Genomic DNA, 18,822 nt, shown 5'->3' with positions numbered 1-18,822 from the left:
TTATTTATAATGATTCCTGACAAGTAATGTTTGGGTAGAATTTTATTACATTCTGTAAAACACTCATTTCTGTGCAGCCTCTTCGGCTGGGCAGCATTGCTTACCTCCCCCAACAATCAGTCAGCAGCTGCAGATCGTCACTACAGGGGCGTGGGCTCAATGTGCTGATGCACCACTCAGCGCTTCTTAATAGCTGAGGAAGGCTTATTTATCTGCAGAAACTGCTTGTATAAGACCTCTAATATGTATTTAGCAGACATTCAGTTTAAAGAATATATTAATTTAATTTGAACAAACCTTTATTTGTACAGGAAAAGGAGAAACTTCACAAACACTTAAAAACAGCACAATAAGAGGAAATGTTGCATAAATTCTCAAAGCTGTTACAGTAAAATCTGCATTAATTAGGGGATCTGGAAGCACTACACCAAAAAATAAATGGTTACTACTTTTGTCTTCTGCTGCTTTTTATGATGAGCAGTTTTAATACCAGCATAGCCTTGTAATGTTTAGAGTTACAGTGAAAGAAATGAGCATGTTCTAGTGCCCTGTGATAAAACACACATTAAGAAAGACGTGGTGAGAAAACCTTTACTGCTTTGGAAAAACCTTATTCCCACTTGTAGCCACGGGGATCAGCAGCTTCCGGTACTCCATGGGAAGGTAACGTTCAATTAGCACATTCACAGGCACACCGTCTGGCACAAGCCCTTGCCTGCATGAGAGAAAAGGGTGAGAAACTGGGCTTGTGCTGAATATAGATCAGTTCCCTTTAATAACATTTGATTAACTCACATATTTCAAAGAGGACAATGGTTTTAAGATGCATAGTTGGGCTCTTGTGTCCATCACTTCCAGATTGTACTTACTTCAAAAGAAGTTATATTCACAAACACCAGTTGCTCTTTCTCTATCACTAAATGTATGGCAAAATTATCACCATTTTTTTTTTAATTAAAATAAGTTGTATTTAAAAAGTGCTTTTCAGGACAATTTTCCCCCCCAAGAAGCTCACATATAAGAGGATACTTGCTTCACCCCCCCGCCAAGTAGTGCTCAGTAGCCATTCTGTGCTAGCAGCTCAGTACACATCAGATAAAACAGAAGTGAAACATTATTTCATTAGTCAGACCGAGTTGGCAATTCAGGCAGCCAAAATTAGTCAGCCTGAACTGAAATTTAGCTAGGATACTAGGGGTTAGCATTTCTACACTTGGCAAGAATGTCAAGGGATCTCCAATGCCCACAGAACAATCAATACAGTGTTTAGAACCTTGTTTAGTGGTCACATTTGAGAATCTGGTTTTACATTACTGAAACAGAAGCGTGCCACCTCCTGGTCCATTATCCCCTTTTCAGGCAACAACTGGAGATCAGACTTCAAGGTGGTCTTTTTGCAACCTTGTAAGTAATATAGTAATTCAGGGAAGCCACCATCTATACAGGACAGGAACCTGAAAACAGCTCTAACAGACTATATCTGTATTTACTTGTACAGAATTGTGAACATACCTCCTAAGAAGAAGCTCTACATCCTGCTTTTCAATAGTCTTCCTCTTGGCATGATTTGCATATGCTTCCAGGTCATCCACCAGACGCTCAAAGTACTTATCCAAACTGCAGACAAAAACATTGACTCACTGGTTTTCAGTCAATCCAGTCTTTTCCCTAAACCACATGTGAGACACATTACTAGTGTAAGGAGCAGTGTGGTGGCTCTGTGGCTCAGGACCTGCGCCTGTGGCTGGAAGGTTGCCGGTTTGTATTCTGCGGCTGGCTGAGGAATCCTACTCCATTGGGCCCCTGAGCAAGGCCCTTAACCCCAACTTCTCCAGGGGTGCCGTATAAATGGCTGACCCTGCGCTCTGACCCCAAGCTACTTTCCCTGTCTGTGCGTCTCATGGAGAGCAAGTTGGGGTATGCGTAAAAGACAAATTCCTAATACAAGAAATTGTATATAGCCAATAAAGTGATCTTATCTATGAAAAATTCCCAACCTACTTCGAGCTCTGTTCTCTACCCAGGAATATATTTACTTTAACTATGCTTTTGGGGCTCCTGACTGGCTTGACCAGGGTAGGTGTTCACTTTCCTTACATAAGTTGAGCTCCGTTTGAGTCGGGGTCACAACACCAGCCCACTGTCACTGGGCGTGCCCAGGCTGCAGTGCACAGATACAGCAGTGTACTGGCTGGAACAGGGCTGGGATTCGCCAGCCAGGACCGTCCCGGCTTTCCTGCATCCAGCAATTCCACTTGACATCTTACAGCAATGACAGTGAGAGACGAGACACTACTCCAGTCTGCACATAACTCTCCTCTACGGCACCAAGGAGCTTACAGTGCGATACTGCTGGATCGCTCTGCGTTCCATCAGGAAGAGCTGTTGCTACAAGAGAGCCGACTACTAAAACAAGCAGCAGTTCCAAATAAGGTGGGGATATATTTAACCATAAATAGTGGTTTTCCCCAATACCTTAAATCCACAGGATACACATAAATATTCAGCCATCAAATAACTAAAACTTCAGAGGTGGCAGTGAATGTATTATAGATCCTACCACTATAAAGAAATGGAGGTACAGTATATGGCCGCTCTTACATCTCCTGGAGAACGGGGTAGACATCGCGGGACACCTTGGTCTTGGCGAAGTGGGAGAAGACTGACATGACGTATGCCTTAGGCAGGCTAGGATCCTCTTTCTGTTTCGCAGCTCTGGGCTTCCTCGGGGGCTTCAGCTGGGCAGGAGGAGGGACCTTCCTGGAAAGATAGAGTTGGTGCATAGGATTTAAAAGCCACATTTTATCCTCGACTAAGCCAAGGTTACCAGCATGTGTTCCTGTATAAGGCTAAGGCGTGTAAAAGAACTTAGAGCCTTACACAGACCCCATCCAATGCAAAATGTCGATACCGTGGTGGATGAAATGGTTCAGAAAGAAAACGGGATTGAAAGACTAGAAAAAGCAGTAAAATGATTTGATCCTTTGTCAGATTCTAATGAGAATACAGAGATCAGATTTTCAAAACTTCTATATGCATCATCTGCCTTCTTGTCCTACAGCTGTTATTTAAGTATTAAGTACGGTTTCTCATTCTGACTGGAGAGCAGTCACTCACCTCTGTTTTTTTTCTTGGAGAAAGGTCGGTGTTGGGAGGGCACTTGGTGTTATCGCAGGTTTTTTGTCACGAAGAAAAGCCGGAGTTTTCAGTGTCAATTCTACGTGCACAAAAAGGAGACAACGCAAAATCAGAAAAAAAAACAGGTCTAGCTGAAGACATGTTGGTGCTGAAAAAGCATTTTCTCAGGTACAGGCGCAGGTGGTCCCAGGGTCACCTTGAGGACGGTTAAGCAACACCTTCTAACACAACTGCAGCATCTCAGCAGCTGACCAATCCTTATTTTAACACCAATTACAGCGACACTCAGGTCTGTAATAATGTGTGCCCAGGACTGAATCTGAACTGCTAATGTTTTTAACAACTGTTCTGTACTGGTTTGTAAGAAGTTTCAAAGTTCTCCTTGGAAATACAACAGCTTGTTTTAGAAGTATTGTATACCTATATAGTCCACCACACTATTGCCACATTCCTCAGCTGTGAATGAAAGACATGAAAAAATTAAAAACTGATTTTCAGATAATGTAAGAGAACAAAACACTACTTATATCCTCTATATATAAATGAAATTACTACTTATAAATTAAGTTATATCCATACCATTCATTTGGAGTATTGATAATTTATTTTACATTTTATACCCTCTGCAGATACAGAAATTAAATTCTTGTTTAGGTTTTATTGACAAAAATACTTCAGTTTCTACTATTAATGAAAAATAGGTATCAAAAAATACTTTTGGAAAGATGCTTCATAAAAAGAAACACGGGAACTTGGGGCTGACAGCAGAGCTTAACCTTTGCATACACATGTGAGCAAAGGGCCCTTCAGCTCACCAGGCTGGGCTTGGTTCATAATAAAGCCCGTCTTTCATTAGTACTCTCTGTGAACAGCCACCATTGTTTGGCATGTACTAACATTAATCACTCGTTTCAAAACCGTCTCAAATACATGCACGTGTCGATCAGTAACCAATAAATGCTCCTGTATGGCATGTCTTTGTCAGACTGAGCATTGTTCTTATTTTCTCAGTGTCCCAAAGTAAGAAGTTCATTTCTGCATCCTTTATTGCTTTGGATTAAAATAAAGGTGATCCCCCTCCTCACTTCGCTAACAAACTCGCCTTGCCCACCGTTTTCTCTACAATTACCTTCACTTCGAGATGATCCAGCATCATCTATACTGTTCTCTGTGACTTCTGTCCACTGTGTACTGAGGTCCTGCTCTTCCTCATTCCTCCTTAAATGATTTGAGACACCTGCTGCTGAGGTGCTTGGTAAAGGTGCCCTTTGAGGGCCAGAGTCCTCCAGCTCTGGGGCACAGGCAGAATCATCCTTGTCCCAGGCCTCTCCTGTATGGTGGCTGCTCAAATGTTTTGCCTCTTGGTCCCTCAGCATGTCTGTTCCTTCACTGTTGGGGACATCAGCATCCAGGCTTAGACTGCTTTGCTTTGTCAGGGGAGAAGACAGCCCCTTACTCCAGGAAGCTCCACCAGCAGAGCTAAGAGGAGAGGATGAGTCTGCCGCAGCCTCACTCCTCGTTACTGCACCCCGAGACTCATCCACCCCCACCAGAGTCCTTCTCTGCTGTCTTGGGGGAGAAGACAAGGCCTTAGGTGATCCTCCTAGAGATCCGAGAGGAGAGTCTGAACCTGTAGCAGGCTCACTTGGCCTGGTCTTTGACTTCTGTCCGAGACTGGATGCTCTGCGTCTGGAAAGTGTGCCAGACAGAACTGCAGGACTCTCGGTTTCTGCAATGAACAAAACAAATAAGCGTCTGAAAAAGGACATGTCCAGTAAGTCTCCGATTACTGCTGTAAAAGACAACCTTTGGTCTCTCCCTCACTCAAGAGAAAGGAGTGAGATACATGCAATCTTAAGTAATAGAAAGATAGGAAGTCCCCTTTTTGTGAAGTTCACCCAGGCTGGGTTCATAATAAAGTCAATATTTCATTAACACTTTACAGGTGTAAGGGAGACCGGAAATGGAGGCACTCTATGCACAGTAGGAGAAGAAGGTAGGGAGTCCAGCAGCATCCCTCAAGGAGGAATAAACCCAAGAGATCATCTGAAATAACCAATTTAACATAACATGCAGGTTTGGGAGAAGCCGTCAGCAAAAACACTGTGCACTGGGAGAACATGTACATATGGGAGCACCAAGGGCTAGGAACAAATCCAGGATTCCTACAGCAATAAGGCAGCGGTGAAATTCCAGTGTAGGAATCATATCTTACCTGTGTCAGCAGGCTCTTGCACCTCAGCGACACTCCTGTAGCCCTTTGCTTCATGGAGCGATTCAGAGACGTTCTCCTTGATCCCAGCCTGCGAGCGAGTGGCTCTCCGGGCAGCGTGTTCGGTCTGCTGCTGTGGCTCCTCCTCCTCCTCTTCCTCCTCCTCCTCCCTTGCACTCACGCTCTCACTCCCCACCCAACCTACTTCCTCCTCCACCTCCTCTGGCATGTCGGCTTCGTTTTCATCGTCTTCTCCCTCCTTCGCCCTCTCTCTTTCCTCCGTTACTGACCAGCCTTCGCTCTCGCCTTCCAGCTCACCCAGTCCCCCCTCCGCCTCGCTGTCAGGGCCTTCTGCTGCCTGCTCTGCCTCTGATCGCGCAGCATCTGAATGTTCGTCTCCGATCTCGCCTCCATCTTCCAGTTCCTCCTCCTGCGCCCTCTCCTCTTCCTCACGTAGTCTGCTCTCTGGGGTTTTGACACCCGTCTTTCCTGCTTCTGCCTCCTCCTCCTCCATCTCCTCTTCCTCATGCAGTCTGCTCTTTGGGGTCTTCACACCTGTCTTCTCTGATTCGGCTTCCTCCTCTTCCTCCATCTCCTCGTCCTCATGCAGTCTGCTCTTTGGGGTCTTCACACCCGTCTTCTCTGATTCGGCTTCCTCCTCTTCCTCCATCTCCTCGTCCTCATGCAGTCTGCTCTTTGGGGTCTTCACACCTGTCTTCTCCGATTCAGCTTCCTCCTCTTCCTCCTGCGCCATCTCCTCCTCCTCCTCCTGCAGTCTGCTCTCTGGGGTCTTCACACCTGTCTTCTCAGCTCCAGCTTCCTCCTCTTCCTCATCTTCTGCTCCTTCCCCTGCCTGGACCTCTTCCAAACTCTGCTCTCCATGCCTTTCCAATTCCGCTGGCTGCTGGCCTTGCGCGAGACTGGCGTCATTTCTGTGCTCTGACAGGAGGGAGGCGGAGTCGGGGGGGCCGCCCCTCGAGGACTTGGGCTGCGCGTACAGCTCTGTGTTATTCATCATGATTTCCGTGATGTCTGGCATCGTCGACGCGCTAAGTCCCAGCGTGAATTTCTCCAGCGCGCCCGTCTCACTCAGCGCCTTACACAGACTGTCAGAGCCCTTCCCAGTATCTGCGGGAGAGACGTGGAAAAGACTTAGTGGGCTGGGAAGGAGCACAGGGGTTTCAAAATGTTTGTTTCCCCATTGTAAAAAAACATGCAGAGTTAATAACAGAAAAAGAACTAATGTGCCCTAGAAGGTCTGTTAATCAAACCTGAAGCAATCATGCCAAAACCATGGAGCAAGTAAAGGTTTATTCCATGCTGAAAAGAGAAGAAACACGTTTCGGCTGTGGCTCTTCTTCTTCTTCACTTGTTCCTTTGCACCCTACGCATGGTGACGCAGCTCCCTACTTGAACTATGCCAAAACCATGTCAATCAAGTTAAAACCACATCTGAAAGTTCACCTCGATCTTTAAAAGCACAGTTCCTATATTCTCGTTCTGTCTGTTTGTCTGAAAATGGCTTCTCAACCCCACCCCACATCTTGGGCTGCATCATAAAGGATTGGGAATTGCGGTTCTAGGGGGGCTGTCTTTTAACACAGCGGTATTTTAAATCTGTTAGAGCAGACCCTTGCACTTCCTGTAGGGCAATTCCATTAAGACACGCCGAACAGGTGCACAGACCCCACGCTCAGAGTAACACGTTTGAAGAACAGGGTCTTTCGTTCTAACAGAAACACAGGACGGGGCGAAGTGGAGAGGGGGAGGTTAAGACCGGAGAGAAGCAAAGGGCCACATCTCAGCGACCAGCGGCAAACCCCGAGCTTTGAGAGCCTTGCCTCACCTGCTCCGCGTTTCTTTTCCAGGTAATTGCGAGCCCCTTCCTCAAAGGCCTCCACGCTGATGGCCTTCCGCTTCACGGCCTTCCTCTGCATCCCCTGCCTGCCTGTGAGCAGCTCCACGTGAGGCGTCTTCAGGGACAGATTGAAGGAACTGCGGAGAGGCCACGCGACATGGTGAGGAGCTGAGCCCACCGGTGTGGATTCGAAAAGAAAAAAGTGTTCTTAGTTTACTGCCCACTGTCGGAAATACTAGAACACCAAGGAGGTGCAAGCTCCAGTCACATGCTGGCTTTACCATAAAAGTGAGCTGGCAGGAAAGACAGTGTGCTGTAATCAGAGAAACTTGATGACAGGACAGCACTCTAAATCACACAGCTCGTAGTGCTCTGTTAGACTTCAGAGCAGATCTCTGACACACTACCTTGTGGGACCTGCAGACAGCAATGAGAGGTCTTCTGTTGTATTGGAATGCTGAGCTTCGACATTATCTAGAAGACAAAATAGACAAAGGAAAAAAATCAGATTCTTGTTTGCCTATTGGTCCTATGCAACATAGCTGCTTTAGTGACTGCATAAAAGATTTTCATGTTTGCATGTTCTTCTGGCACTTACAATGTGTCTAATTTACAACACCAAGGAGCACTTTTCAGCAGTGAGCGGAAAATCTGAACCTTTCAATCAAATTAACAGGCATTTCTTTAGAACATACAAGGCACAAAAGCAAAAACAGCTTCAAACAAACATCAATTTGCATTTCTAACATTTCTTCTAATCTTTACTATATACTCCTCCCATGACATTACCCCCTTTTGCTCGTTTCCCACCATGCCCACCTTCGGCATGGTCCATATTCCTCTCAAACGCAGAGACGCTGACTTTCCTCTTCGGCCTGTTCCTACTGATCCCCTTGACGTCTGCCGTGAGGTTAACGGTGGCGAAGTCTGGCAGGCTCAGGTTTGACGTGCCAGTGCTGTGGAAAGGAAAAGGGGGGTATTACTCAGAAACAGAAAATCCGACATGGATCTGGAGAAAACGAAAACGGCAAAAACGAAACGCTCAGAAGAAAGCAAGTGCACATTTTGGGAGGTCCAAATAAGCCGTGGGACTATGGAACGAGCTGTTACAGAGGATACCCTGGTTTCCTTTAGCAACCCAAAGGTCTCCTCGGATTAGTAGCCACTCTCGGATCCTTACGTTCTTAGTTTTAAACCCCCCTGCTGACTGATGCGGAACAATGCCACTGCCGTACCTGGGCCTGTTGCTGCCCAGGCTCTCCTCGCTGGCCTGGGGCTCATGGTCACCTCTCACAGGTCTGTCAGGAACCAGCAAAGACACCTCCGGCTCTGCAGCAGAGAAACGCAAGAGGTTTCCTTCTTTATTGCTCCCACAGCGCAAGAGATCAAGCCCAATTCACATGTAATATTGCAAAGCTTTGATATGAAACTACAAATATTACAACTGCCCTGCAAAACACATAGTTTAGTTTATCAGAAAATATACTGAAAACACTGCCACTGGAGAATTTGCCATAAACGGAGGTTTAACTGGTATTCAGCGTGCAGCTTATTTCTTCTCTTTGGAAGCAGGTGGGTAGCTCTGGTGTGGGTGACGGGATGTACCAGTTTGAATGATCTTCCTGAGCAAAACTCGGGGTGTTATATCACCCAGAGAGTCATGGCCTGGCAGCATCACAGGGCTGAGCTCATGGGTGTGCACAGCCGGCGGTCTCTTTCTGTGGGACTGGGTAGATCCTTTAGTAACATTCTGGAAAAACAGAAAGGAATTAATTTGACAACAACTAGTGTAAAACACTGTGGATGGGATTTTGAGGTTGCAATGATTAAGCTATCACTTCGGCTACTAATATCTGAATATTCACACCTGTAATAAATTAGTCAATTTAAATTGTATTACTTCAAATAAATAGGTTAGACACCTATGAAGTCTACTACAGCTACTCAATTATTTGCCTGACACTGTTATCCAAAGTGACTTACATAAGCACCATTAATACAGCTGGCTATGTTACTGGAACGATTCGGGTGAATATGTGCTTGGCTGAGGAGCCAGTGTGTGAAGAAACCATCCATGGGAATTATGACAGAACCCCTCTAAAGCAGAATCCCCCCAACAGCAGCGTCTCACGTGGGGTTTAAACCCACAACCTTCCTGCTTAGAGCCCAGAATCTTGACCACTACACCACACTGATGGCCTAGTGATGGCCTCAAGTCATGCTGGACTCCAAAACAGGGAGGTTTGGGTGTGTATCCCTAATACAACACTACTGCGGCACCCCTGAGCAAGGTACAGTGCTCTGATTGCCCTGCCGAGTAGGATCGCTCTCCTCTTCCTGTAAACACCTCCTCTTCTGAGAACACTGTAAATGCCTCATCTGGTTAAATCAAGGACCAGGACCGGTGTGAACACAATTTTGATTCACTATGAAACACCCGCTGGACAGCAAACCTTCTCGTTCTGAACAGTGCTGCACAGTTTTAACCGTCACCTCGTGGAGGCTTCTCCTGAGCTTGTTTCGCAGAGCCAAGCGTGGGGTGGAGCCACCAGCGTCGCTCTTCCGCAGTCTGGCACTCCTCCTGGTCCCGAAGGACAGGGGATCGGCACTGAAAACAGGATAGAAAAGACAACCCTTTAAAAAGCGCTTGACCACTCTGGGCGTTTGACTGGAGAAAGACACTGCAGGGCCCTGGGGAAGCATTCCCCTGCACTGCTGGGCTTCCCCTGGGTGGATGATCTCATGCAATAAATGCTGAGGCTCAATTCATGAGGGAGACATCGCTGCAGGTTTAAAACACTACTTTCCTGTCTTGGGAACCGTACAGAGGCAACACAGTGGTGCAGTGGTTAGTGTTTCTGCCTCACAGCACTGGGGCCCTGGGTTCAGTTCCTGGGGTGCTGTCTGTGTGTAGTTTGCATGCTCCCGTTTCCTTCCACAGTCCAGAGACAGACTGGTAGGTTAATTGGCTTCTGGGAAAACCGGACCTAGCGCGAGTGTGCGTGATTTGGTGTCTGTGCTTGCCCTGCAACGGACAGGCGTCCTCTCTAGGCTGTCCCCCGCCTTGTGCCCACTGCTGGCCAGGATCGGCTCCAGCTCCCCTGTGACCCTGAACTGGTAGGAGAGGTTAGGAAATGGATGGATGGAACAGCACAGAGGACAGATCCTCAAGTCACAGCAAACCGGTACCACTGGCCACCTCATCTAAAGAGTACTGAGCTGGGAACTTTGTTTAAAAAAAAAATAAAACTGACCTGACATCATACGCTCATGGTGGCGGCGCTGAATCTGTATTTCACGTTAACAGCGGCCATATCACCCTGCAACTCACAACTGGCAACCCACTGAAGGTCAGCAGGTGTGAGCCTGGTCAGTACCTGGATAAGAGACCCCCTGGGGAAAAGTGAGGTCGCTGCTGGAAGAGGTGTTGGTGGGACCAGCAGGGGGCGCTCACCCTGCGGTCCATGTGGGTCCTAATGGGCCTGTATAGCAACGGGGACAATATACTGTAAAAAGTGCCGTCCTTCAGATGAGGCATAAAACCGAGGTCCCGACTCTCTGTGGTCATTATAAATCCCAGGGTGTTTCTCAAAAAGAGTGGGGGTGTTACCCCAGCGTCCTGGCCAAATTTCTCCCTGGCCTTAATCACAGCCTCCAAATAATCCCCATCTCTGAGCTGGCTTCATCACTCTGCTCTCCTCCCCACTGATAGCTGATGTGTGGTGAGCAAATTGGAGCACTGTGGCTGCCATCACATCACCCAGGTGGGGCTGCACACTGGTGGTGGTGGAGGGGTCCCCATTACCTGTAAAGTGCTTTGAGTGGAGTGTCCAGAAAAGCGCTATAGAAGCGTAAGCAATTATTATTATTATTACCTGCTTGTGGCCTGGGAGCGGACAGGAGACCGGGTGGGCTCTGTGCGCAGGACCTTCTTCAGCAGCGTCCGAGTGGTGAGGTCAGCCTCCGGGGTATCCATGGCGAGCCTGCCTGAGGGAAGCAAAAACGCACAGATACCTTCAGAAACAACACCAGACGGACAGCAAGGAAGAAAAACTCGAGCAGACAAAAGCAAGCAAGTCGCTTAGTGGGAAAAAAAGCAAGAACGTGTTGTACTACAACGATAATACAAAATATTACACACTGTAAGTTAACAATAACCTTCTATTCGTTTTTTTTATTGGCATCTAAAGCAATATGGCACAATAATAGAGCTATACAACGTCCGGTACGTTTACATATTCATACATTTCTTCATGCACAAAGCCGGAAGATTTGTAAGTAGATATTCATGATTTCTTATAAAAAACTATTTAATGGATGACATAAAACTAATCGTTTGAAATGAGCACAGAATACTGTATTCAAAATACTGTAAAATACTCACCTTATTTTAAAATACTGCGCAGCTCCCGATTTAAAAACAGCAGATTTTACGGTGCGCGTCAACCATTTGATATATCTTTACCTTCGTTACAATTTGAAATATATTACGCCTATTATATATGTGCATTAATTCGTTCGTCAGCTAAAAGTTTATTTTGAATTCTGTTGCAGCTCGCATTTGTACTCCCGCCGGTTTATTCAAATCTATCCCCGCGATAGCTCGCCAGCGGAAGTTAGCCATCGCCCCACGCTCGATGAAAAGCATGGTGGGAATTGTAGTTTTGGGCAGCAATGTCGAGATAGATTCTGCATGATGTATCATCATGATGTATCATGCCTATCATCAATTCCTCATAAACATTCAGGAATGTTTTTCATTTTACAGTTCAAACCAGAATTAATAAAAAATGTAAACTATATATCCATTGGTCTTTGTCATTTCATGATATTCTGGGGGACTAACGATTTTTAGGTTCAAAATTCAGTCCGTGAAGTTGAATTGTTTCTGTTTTCCTTCTTTTAACTTATTAGGGGATCCGTGTAAACAGTTTCTTTAGCTGTCTAAAGCTGTCTTTAGCATTTTAATAACCATAAAAGCTCGTCTTTTTTATCAAACCGCATAATATTGTTTACCTGATCAATTGTTATAAATGCTTATTAGCTCCATAAACAAGTATTTTTCAGTGAGAAAGTTTCGGCGAAACAGAATGTTCCACCACCTCGCTTTTTAACAACGCAGTTAAAAGTGTTCGATTTCTTTGATTTATCTCAAAATACTTCAGTATTTTCAATGGTGTTTCCACGATCCTGGCTGCTGACTTTCAACGTCGAGAAAACCTGATTTCATCCTGAGACTTTTACTGCAACAGGCGGCCTGTCAAGCGTGATTAGGTTAATTCGGTTGGATACCCCTGCCTGTAATTTCACTTCAATATAATGACAGCTTGACAACTTTATAGCTCTTCGTCCATTTTTAAACAATTTTTTTTACATCTTTAATTGCTTTGTCCTTTCAACCTGTCAAGTGCATTTTGAAGGGAATAAACGAGAGAGCGCACGCGTTTTCTCGATAGCTTCGCATTAGTTTATGTTATCATTACTTAAAACAGAGCTTCTTTTAACGAACGGTGAATTTATGTTTTTTCAATAACGACGAAAAAAACCCAAAAAAGCGTCCGCCCCCACTCCAAAAAAAAAAACCCACTTCTTTCAATCGCCAAGTGCTCTCGGCAGCAAAACAGGAAGTAGTTAGCATTGTGGGATCTGTAGTTCCGCTCTGGAGCTGCTGGGCTCGATAACAGCGCGCGGAGGAGCAAAACAAAACTAAAATCCGAGAAAAAACTTTGGGAGGATTACACAAATATTGGCTAGGCTTCCAAATAAGCATGCCTGGATTCACCTGCTGCGTCCCCGGCTGCTACAACAACTCGCACCGGGATCGGGAGCTGAGATTCTACACCTTCCCCAAGGATCCCGTGCAGAGAGAGATTTGGCTGAAGAACATCTCCCGGGCCGGGGTGAGCGGCTGCTTCAGCACCTTCCAGCCCACCACCGGCCACCGGGTGTGCAGCATCCACTTCCCCGGCGGCAGGAAGACCTACAGCATTCGGGTGCCGACCCTGTTCCCGCTGCGGGGCGTCAACGAGAGGAAGACCCGGAGAGGCAGGAACAAGAAGGTGTCCGCCGCCGCGTACCCCGCTGTCGTCGCCGCGGTCGCTGCCAACGTCGATGCGACCTCCGCGTCCTGCGCCCTGGGCGCCTTCGCCTCCGAGGAAGTCAGCAGCTGCAGCGCCGAGAGCGCCGGCGAGGCGGGGCGGCGGGAGCCGCTCTCGCTGGAGGTGAAGCCCATTGACCTGACCGTGCAAGCCGACGGGTCGTGCGTCGCCGTGGTCGCGGCCAGCTCCTTAGCCCAGACGGGCTGCGACCACCCGCTGCCTGCCGCCGCTCCAGCCGCCCACCAGCTGTCCAAGGGAGAGCTCGCCACCCTCGGGGCGACCGACCACTCGTACTCGCTGTCGTCCGGCACCACGTCCGCGGAGCTGCTGAAGAAACTGAACGAGCAGAGGGACATCATAGCGCTGATGGAGGTCAAAATGAAGGAGATGAAGTCCACGATCCGACAGCTGAAAATCACCGAGGCGAAACTCCGGGAAGAAGTGAGAGACAGGGACAGGATGCTCTCCATGGCGGTGATACGAAAGAAACACGGCATGTAAAACGCCTGCATCGAGACTGAAGGAGAGAAAGAAACCAAAACGACGAACACGCGTTGAAATAACAAACAGAACACAAACTTTTATGGGAAAACAAAAAAACATACCTTCTTTTATAAGGGATCCCCCAAAAATGAAAAAAAAAAGTTGAGTGAACCTTTTTGTACAAAAAAATTTTCATAGCTGAAAAATACTTTACATTTTTTTTTCTTTTTAAAAAAGTTCTTTGCTAATGTTAAATAGGTGTAACGCGTTTGAAGGACAGTAGTAAGCATGAGCGCAGCAGATCACCTGACTCCATCGAAACAGCCGATCGCTTCGTTTACACGCTTCTAGGTTAGACGCTTTATCTCATCGTAATCCGGAGAAACAAGAGGCTCTTTAATAAGACGCGAACTGAAAAGCTTACGAGTTTTCTCAAGGCAGATAAGCGAACTGGGAGACACGCAGAGAGATTCGGGGGTGCGGTAAAGCACGCATAATCACACAGGAGGGAGCCGTGCTTGCGCCGAAATATCGACTCGTTCTGTGTTTTTTTTTTGTCTGTTAACATTTTGCTGTCTTTCACAAGACGTGGAGCATTAATTAAATGATGTGCCTAGCGTGTAGTCGAGTCCAGTCGTTCTTAGACCACGGATTGGCCTAATATTTTGAGTGGTGATGGGTGGTACTCATGTCGAGAGGCTAGTTGTGTAGCCATCATATACATTTCAAAGTTTTATTCCTTTCTCAAGAAGTGGTTTAGTAGCCTTCGCAATTGCACTAATGCGTGACTGATAAGATGTGGTCTAAATGCGGCTTTTGGTGAGAATGTTTTCACTTTTTATACAAAGGTAAATTAATCCCCCCCGTGTCTTTCAAACGGCACGATTTTAATGTCCCCCCAAAAACGTTGAATATGCATGGGTGGTGAAGATCCACAATCCAGCAAGTGTTTGAGGTCACCCTTTAATCACCAATGTGTAAATACTAGACGTGAGTTGTTCTGATCAATGTAGTCAATCCATCAGTTCATTTAAATCAGGACTGGACAGCCTTGATCCTTGAGAGCTACAAGATATTTTTAATTTCAAATGACCTGTGACCTACTTCATCTGACAGACCCCCCCGCTTAAATGGTCAGAACAAAATTGTTCCAAACATTTAGGAACCACAGGTTGAAGGGTGACCCATAAACCCTGTTGCACTGTGGCTCTGCAGAACCAGGGGCCCGGCTACCCCTGATAAAATAACTGCTAACAAAAAGTAAGCTCGGTTCATTTTTGAATGCGTAAAGTTTAGTTTCATTACAAGGACTGATTGTTCTCCCATTTACAGTAGGTATATGTAATAACAAAGTCAAGTACCACTGCTAAAATCCTGAACTGCTCTCTTGTCTTGAGTGCTAATAGTTCTGTTGCTCAGTTACAAACCTCATCCAACTGTTTTTAAGAGTAGGAGCTATAGTCTGTGATCTTATTTTCCTGTAGTTTGGTAATCACAGTTTGTGGGGGGGGAAATCCTTGTGTGTTGAACCATTGTAGGACTTTGGTAGTGAAAGGAGCAGGTGGGCAATAATAAAATCTGTAAGGTTTAGCTGTCATCTACAAGAAAGATGAGTTTGGTCAACAAAAGTGTCTATTTTACACTTCCTCAAAATGTTACGCACTGTGTACTTTGGTAACGCTGCCCTCCTGAGTGTGTGTGCGTTGTAGAGATTTGTGTTAAAAAAACAGTCGTGATCTGTGATAGGCTTCCAGAATTAGAAGCGTCTTTGCATTTTTGCAAATCGAACTGAGCTACAATTCGCAAGCCGAATCCGGGCAGGAGTTCGGATGAATCTGTACTGTTCGAAGACACTGTTTGTGGAGGGGATGGGGTAGGAGGTGCAGATTGGAAAGAATCCCTGGTTTGGATAAGGATAACCGAAAGTACTGGAAACGGCATTTGGGGTGTGTACCTATATTGTCACCCCTGCAGCAGAGCAAGCGTTGCTTTTTGAAAACGTGCTCTCGACGTGATAACACCAGGGACGGGTTTCAGCCTGGGTCCTTGTCCATCTGCGCAGGCCCCTGGTCCAAGGTGTGTAAGTACAGAGGGTGAGAGAGGAGTGAAAGAGCCACTCCTGTCTTTCACAGTTGGTAGCATTTAGGTCTGTGTGTGGCCCATCTCTAGTCCTGGGGGGGGTGGCTACTGTCTCCTGTTTAGTCAATTAAACAATTATCCTAATTTTGTAAGTAGACATGTAAAAGATTGTTCTTAAAGCGACAGCCGATTGCCTGTAGGATGCACTAAGGTGAAAGCACAGTTGCCCTTAAAACACTTCCAAGCCTGGTTAGAAATATTAGCAGCTGCGCTGTTAATTAAATAATTAGCTGTGCCACTGAGAGCCTGGGTGGATGAAACTCCGGGAAGTGAGTTTGCCACCCCTGGTGAGGGTTGAACAGAATTGGATGGCAACACTTGTTGTGAGACAGCTGGGGGTGGGGCTGTATGTTTGTCTTCCTCTCTGCGGACAGCTTGACGTCCTCCAGTGCAGCTGCTGTACTGGGCTGGTTTGGAGTGGTGAGGGGCTTGTAGCCTTACCGAAATAGTTAGCAAAGCCTGCTCCCCCCACTGCCCTGCTGCCAGAGACCAGTCGGTTTCGCACCAGTGACAGGGGGGGCTTCTCGGACTTCATCGTACCTCAGTTACGTACCCCTCGTCGTGTAAATAAAAACGGACCACGCTTTTTGGTCAGCCTTCGTTTTGGCGAGCGTCCGCTGACTAGCAACGCGTTTAGCGTCTTGAAAAAGATATAGCTACCGTGTTTTAAATGTTATTCAGTGTTTCATCATGAATTCAGTGTTACTTTGTACGAGTTTGTGTTTCAAAATGTTTGTCTTCTGGATAGGTTGTGCCGTTGTAAATCCAAAACATGTAAGGAAGGAATTATTGCCACACATTAATACACGTTTCTTTCAGTACTGGGTACCTTATGTTTTGACATAGTTTGTCTTGATGTCAGCCTTAAAAAGCTTAAAACCTGAATGTGGAAAGCCGGTGTATCTTTGTATGTCTGTGTGAAAGTGTATTTGTGTTTGGGGATGATGGGGGGGGGGTTTTGGAGGTACAAGATAAATGGCTGTCTAGATGTCTAGTTGTTGACAACAGTAAGGGTACTGTGCGTTCAGTGTGTTACCAGGGTCTGTTCTGCATTCGTTTGGATCACAGAGTATGAAATGGTGTCTTTCCTGGCTTTAGTGGTAAAGAAGCTGGTGAGAGAACTGGTGCTCAGCCTCAGATGCACTGTTGAATCAGATACAAAGCAGTTCTGAAGTTTATTTCATTATTCTGTCACTGCTTTTATACTCAAAGATCTGGGGTTACCTCCTGTAAATTCTGTTCGCACATCTTCATGTATAATGTATAATAGGGACTTAGGAATCCTGAATGTGGTTTCATACGCTGTACCTTCAGTGTCCATAGGATGAGAATGGGGTGCAGGCAGTGGAGAATCTTCACTCTGTCATCGTTGTTTGTTGTGGAAGTGGGCTCTTCACAGATTCAAAGAGAGACTGTAGAGGTCAGGGGCTTCAGAACCATTGAGTGCCTTAAGGTTTCAGTGCAGTGGTTTGCCCTGCGACACTGTCGAGGCTCTTGTTCATCGCTGTCCCTGCTGGCGGCGTGGTGAATTGCAGGTCTCGTGCACCTGTGACAGTGGAGAGGGCCTGGTTGTACTGGGGTTGGGTTCAGCTGCACAGTTCTGGTAGCCAAGATTAAAGAGATTCACTTTGTAGTGATGGCTATGCATATTTCACTTGAGCTTGCAGGTGTGTTGTGGAGGTCTAGGGGGACACTATCGCACAGGTTTACTGGAAGAAGGGAAAAATACCAGCGGGATATTCGGAGGACATTGCTGTGTTGGGTTGGAATTGTTTGACAGAATCTGTATGGTGGGTTGAAGCAAGGCACCGAGTGGTCAGACTCTTCAATCAAACCTGCGCCATAGGGAATACTCAACCTTCAGCGGAACATCCTACACATTTTAGTGTATTCAAAAAACAGCAAACATGAAAAGGGTGCATAATGTACAAAGATGTAAACAGGACACTTTTGCTTTCAGCGAAACTGTTTTTCTTTCTTTTATTAATAAAAAAACTCCTGACCCGGTCATTTGTGATTGCATGTGTCCATCACCTAAGTGGGAAGTTTTTCTGCATCTTTAATCTCTCTCCATCCAGCAGGGGGCAGACTGTTTTTAACACCGGGATGTGGAGACATCGGGAACTTTGTGTGGAATTTCCTGCTTAAAACTGTGGGAAGTGATGCAGGGGATCAGAGTTTGTCAGACTGTATTTCATTTATTAATGAACTAGTATGGTGACAAGGAAAATGAATATAAATTGAATGCAAATAGTGTGATTTCAGGTCTCCTTCGCCCTTCTCAGATATGTGTGGAAATCGCTTGCCTATGCTGAAACAGAGAACTTTTTTTTTTACTGGTAATTCTTTTTTCCTTTAAAGAGCTGGGTGACCACTGGGGGGTACAATTGACAGCTGTTAGTTCTTTCCCAGAATTCTCGGCTGCATATTAGTCATATGCCATTACAGAAGGTATTGCTATTTTTTAACACACAAAAAGCCTTTGGCAGTCAGAACCAACCTAATAAGTAAGAACTGTGCAAGTACAGCTGATAAGAAAATCTTATGTAAGGGGGCTGATTGCAGTTATTAAACTGGCACCTGGATGTGAAAGTTTGCAGGATACGCCGAGATCTTGCATCACAGACTTGGCTCCTTTGAAGGCCTGGTGTGTTCTTGCTTTTGTTCCAGTTGAAATTGTCCTCGTTAAATTATGTAATTACCTTATTAATTGGCACTCCTAATCTGACTCCTGCGTGTTTTACAGTTAACTGTGCCTTTAATGAAGAATGTTTTGAGAAATCAACTGTAAAGGGCCTTAAGAAAATAGTGTCTACAGTAGTTAAAAAGTCCTTAAGGTAATTTTTTAACTGACTGTTCTGATTGGAGTGAACATGGGATGATGGTAGGTTTTC

At 46.0% G+C, this 18,822-nt stretch overlaps 2 protein-coding genes across 3 annotated transcripts; one reads left to right on the top strand and one right to left on the bottom strand.

Moving 5' to 3' along the window:
* Positions 1-281: 281 nt before the first annotated feature.
* cenpt (centromere protein T) lies at positions 282-13,123 on the bottom strand. Of its 2 annotated transcripts, none has more exons than XM_088613549.1 (14): positions 12,991-13,123; positions 11,084-11,195; positions 9,702-9,816; positions 8,814-8,958; positions 8,444-8,537; positions 8,028-8,164; positions 7,616-7,682; positions 7,197-7,345; positions 5,354-6,478; positions 4,268-4,867; positions 3,118-3,217; positions 2,602-2,760; positions 1,513-1,617; positions 282-715 (listed from the first exon to the last, which is right to left on the bottom strand). In XM_088613549.1, the coding sequence occupies exons 2-14, from the start codon at positions 11,182-11,184 to the stop codon at positions 592-594; spliced, it is 3,021 nt and encodes a 1,006-aa protein (XP_088469675.1). In that variant the 5' UTR covers positions 11,185-11,195; positions 12,991-13,123; the 3' UTR covers positions 282-591. The 2 variants fall into 2 exon arrangements, with proteins under 2 accessions (XP_088469675.1, XP_088469674.1); XM_088613548.1 differs by lacking the exon at positions 12,991-13,123 and adding an exon at positions 11,593-12,128.
* On the top strand, positions 12,856-17,938 carry thap11 (THAP domain containing 11). The gene has a single exon (XM_088613565.1). It carries the CDS (start codon positions 12,977-12,979, stop codon positions 13,805-13,807), a length of 831 nt encoding a protein of 276 aa, XP_088469691.1. The 5' UTR covers positions 12,856-12,976; the 3' UTR covers positions 13,808-17,938.
* Positions 17,939-18,822: the final 884 nt, after the last annotated feature.

This window comes from Lepisosteus platostomus, chromosome 20 (genome assembly GCF_059453375.1).
Source record: "Lepisosteus platostomus isolate fLepPlt1 chromosome 20, fLepPlt1.hap1, whole genome shotgun sequence".
Lineage (NCBI taxonomy): Eukaryota > Metazoa > Chordata > Actinopteri > Semionotiformes > Lepisosteidae > Lepisosteus > Lepisosteus platostomus.
Note: the sequence above shows the minus strand (reverse complement) of the source record. Positions and strands in the feature narration are given on the sequence as shown.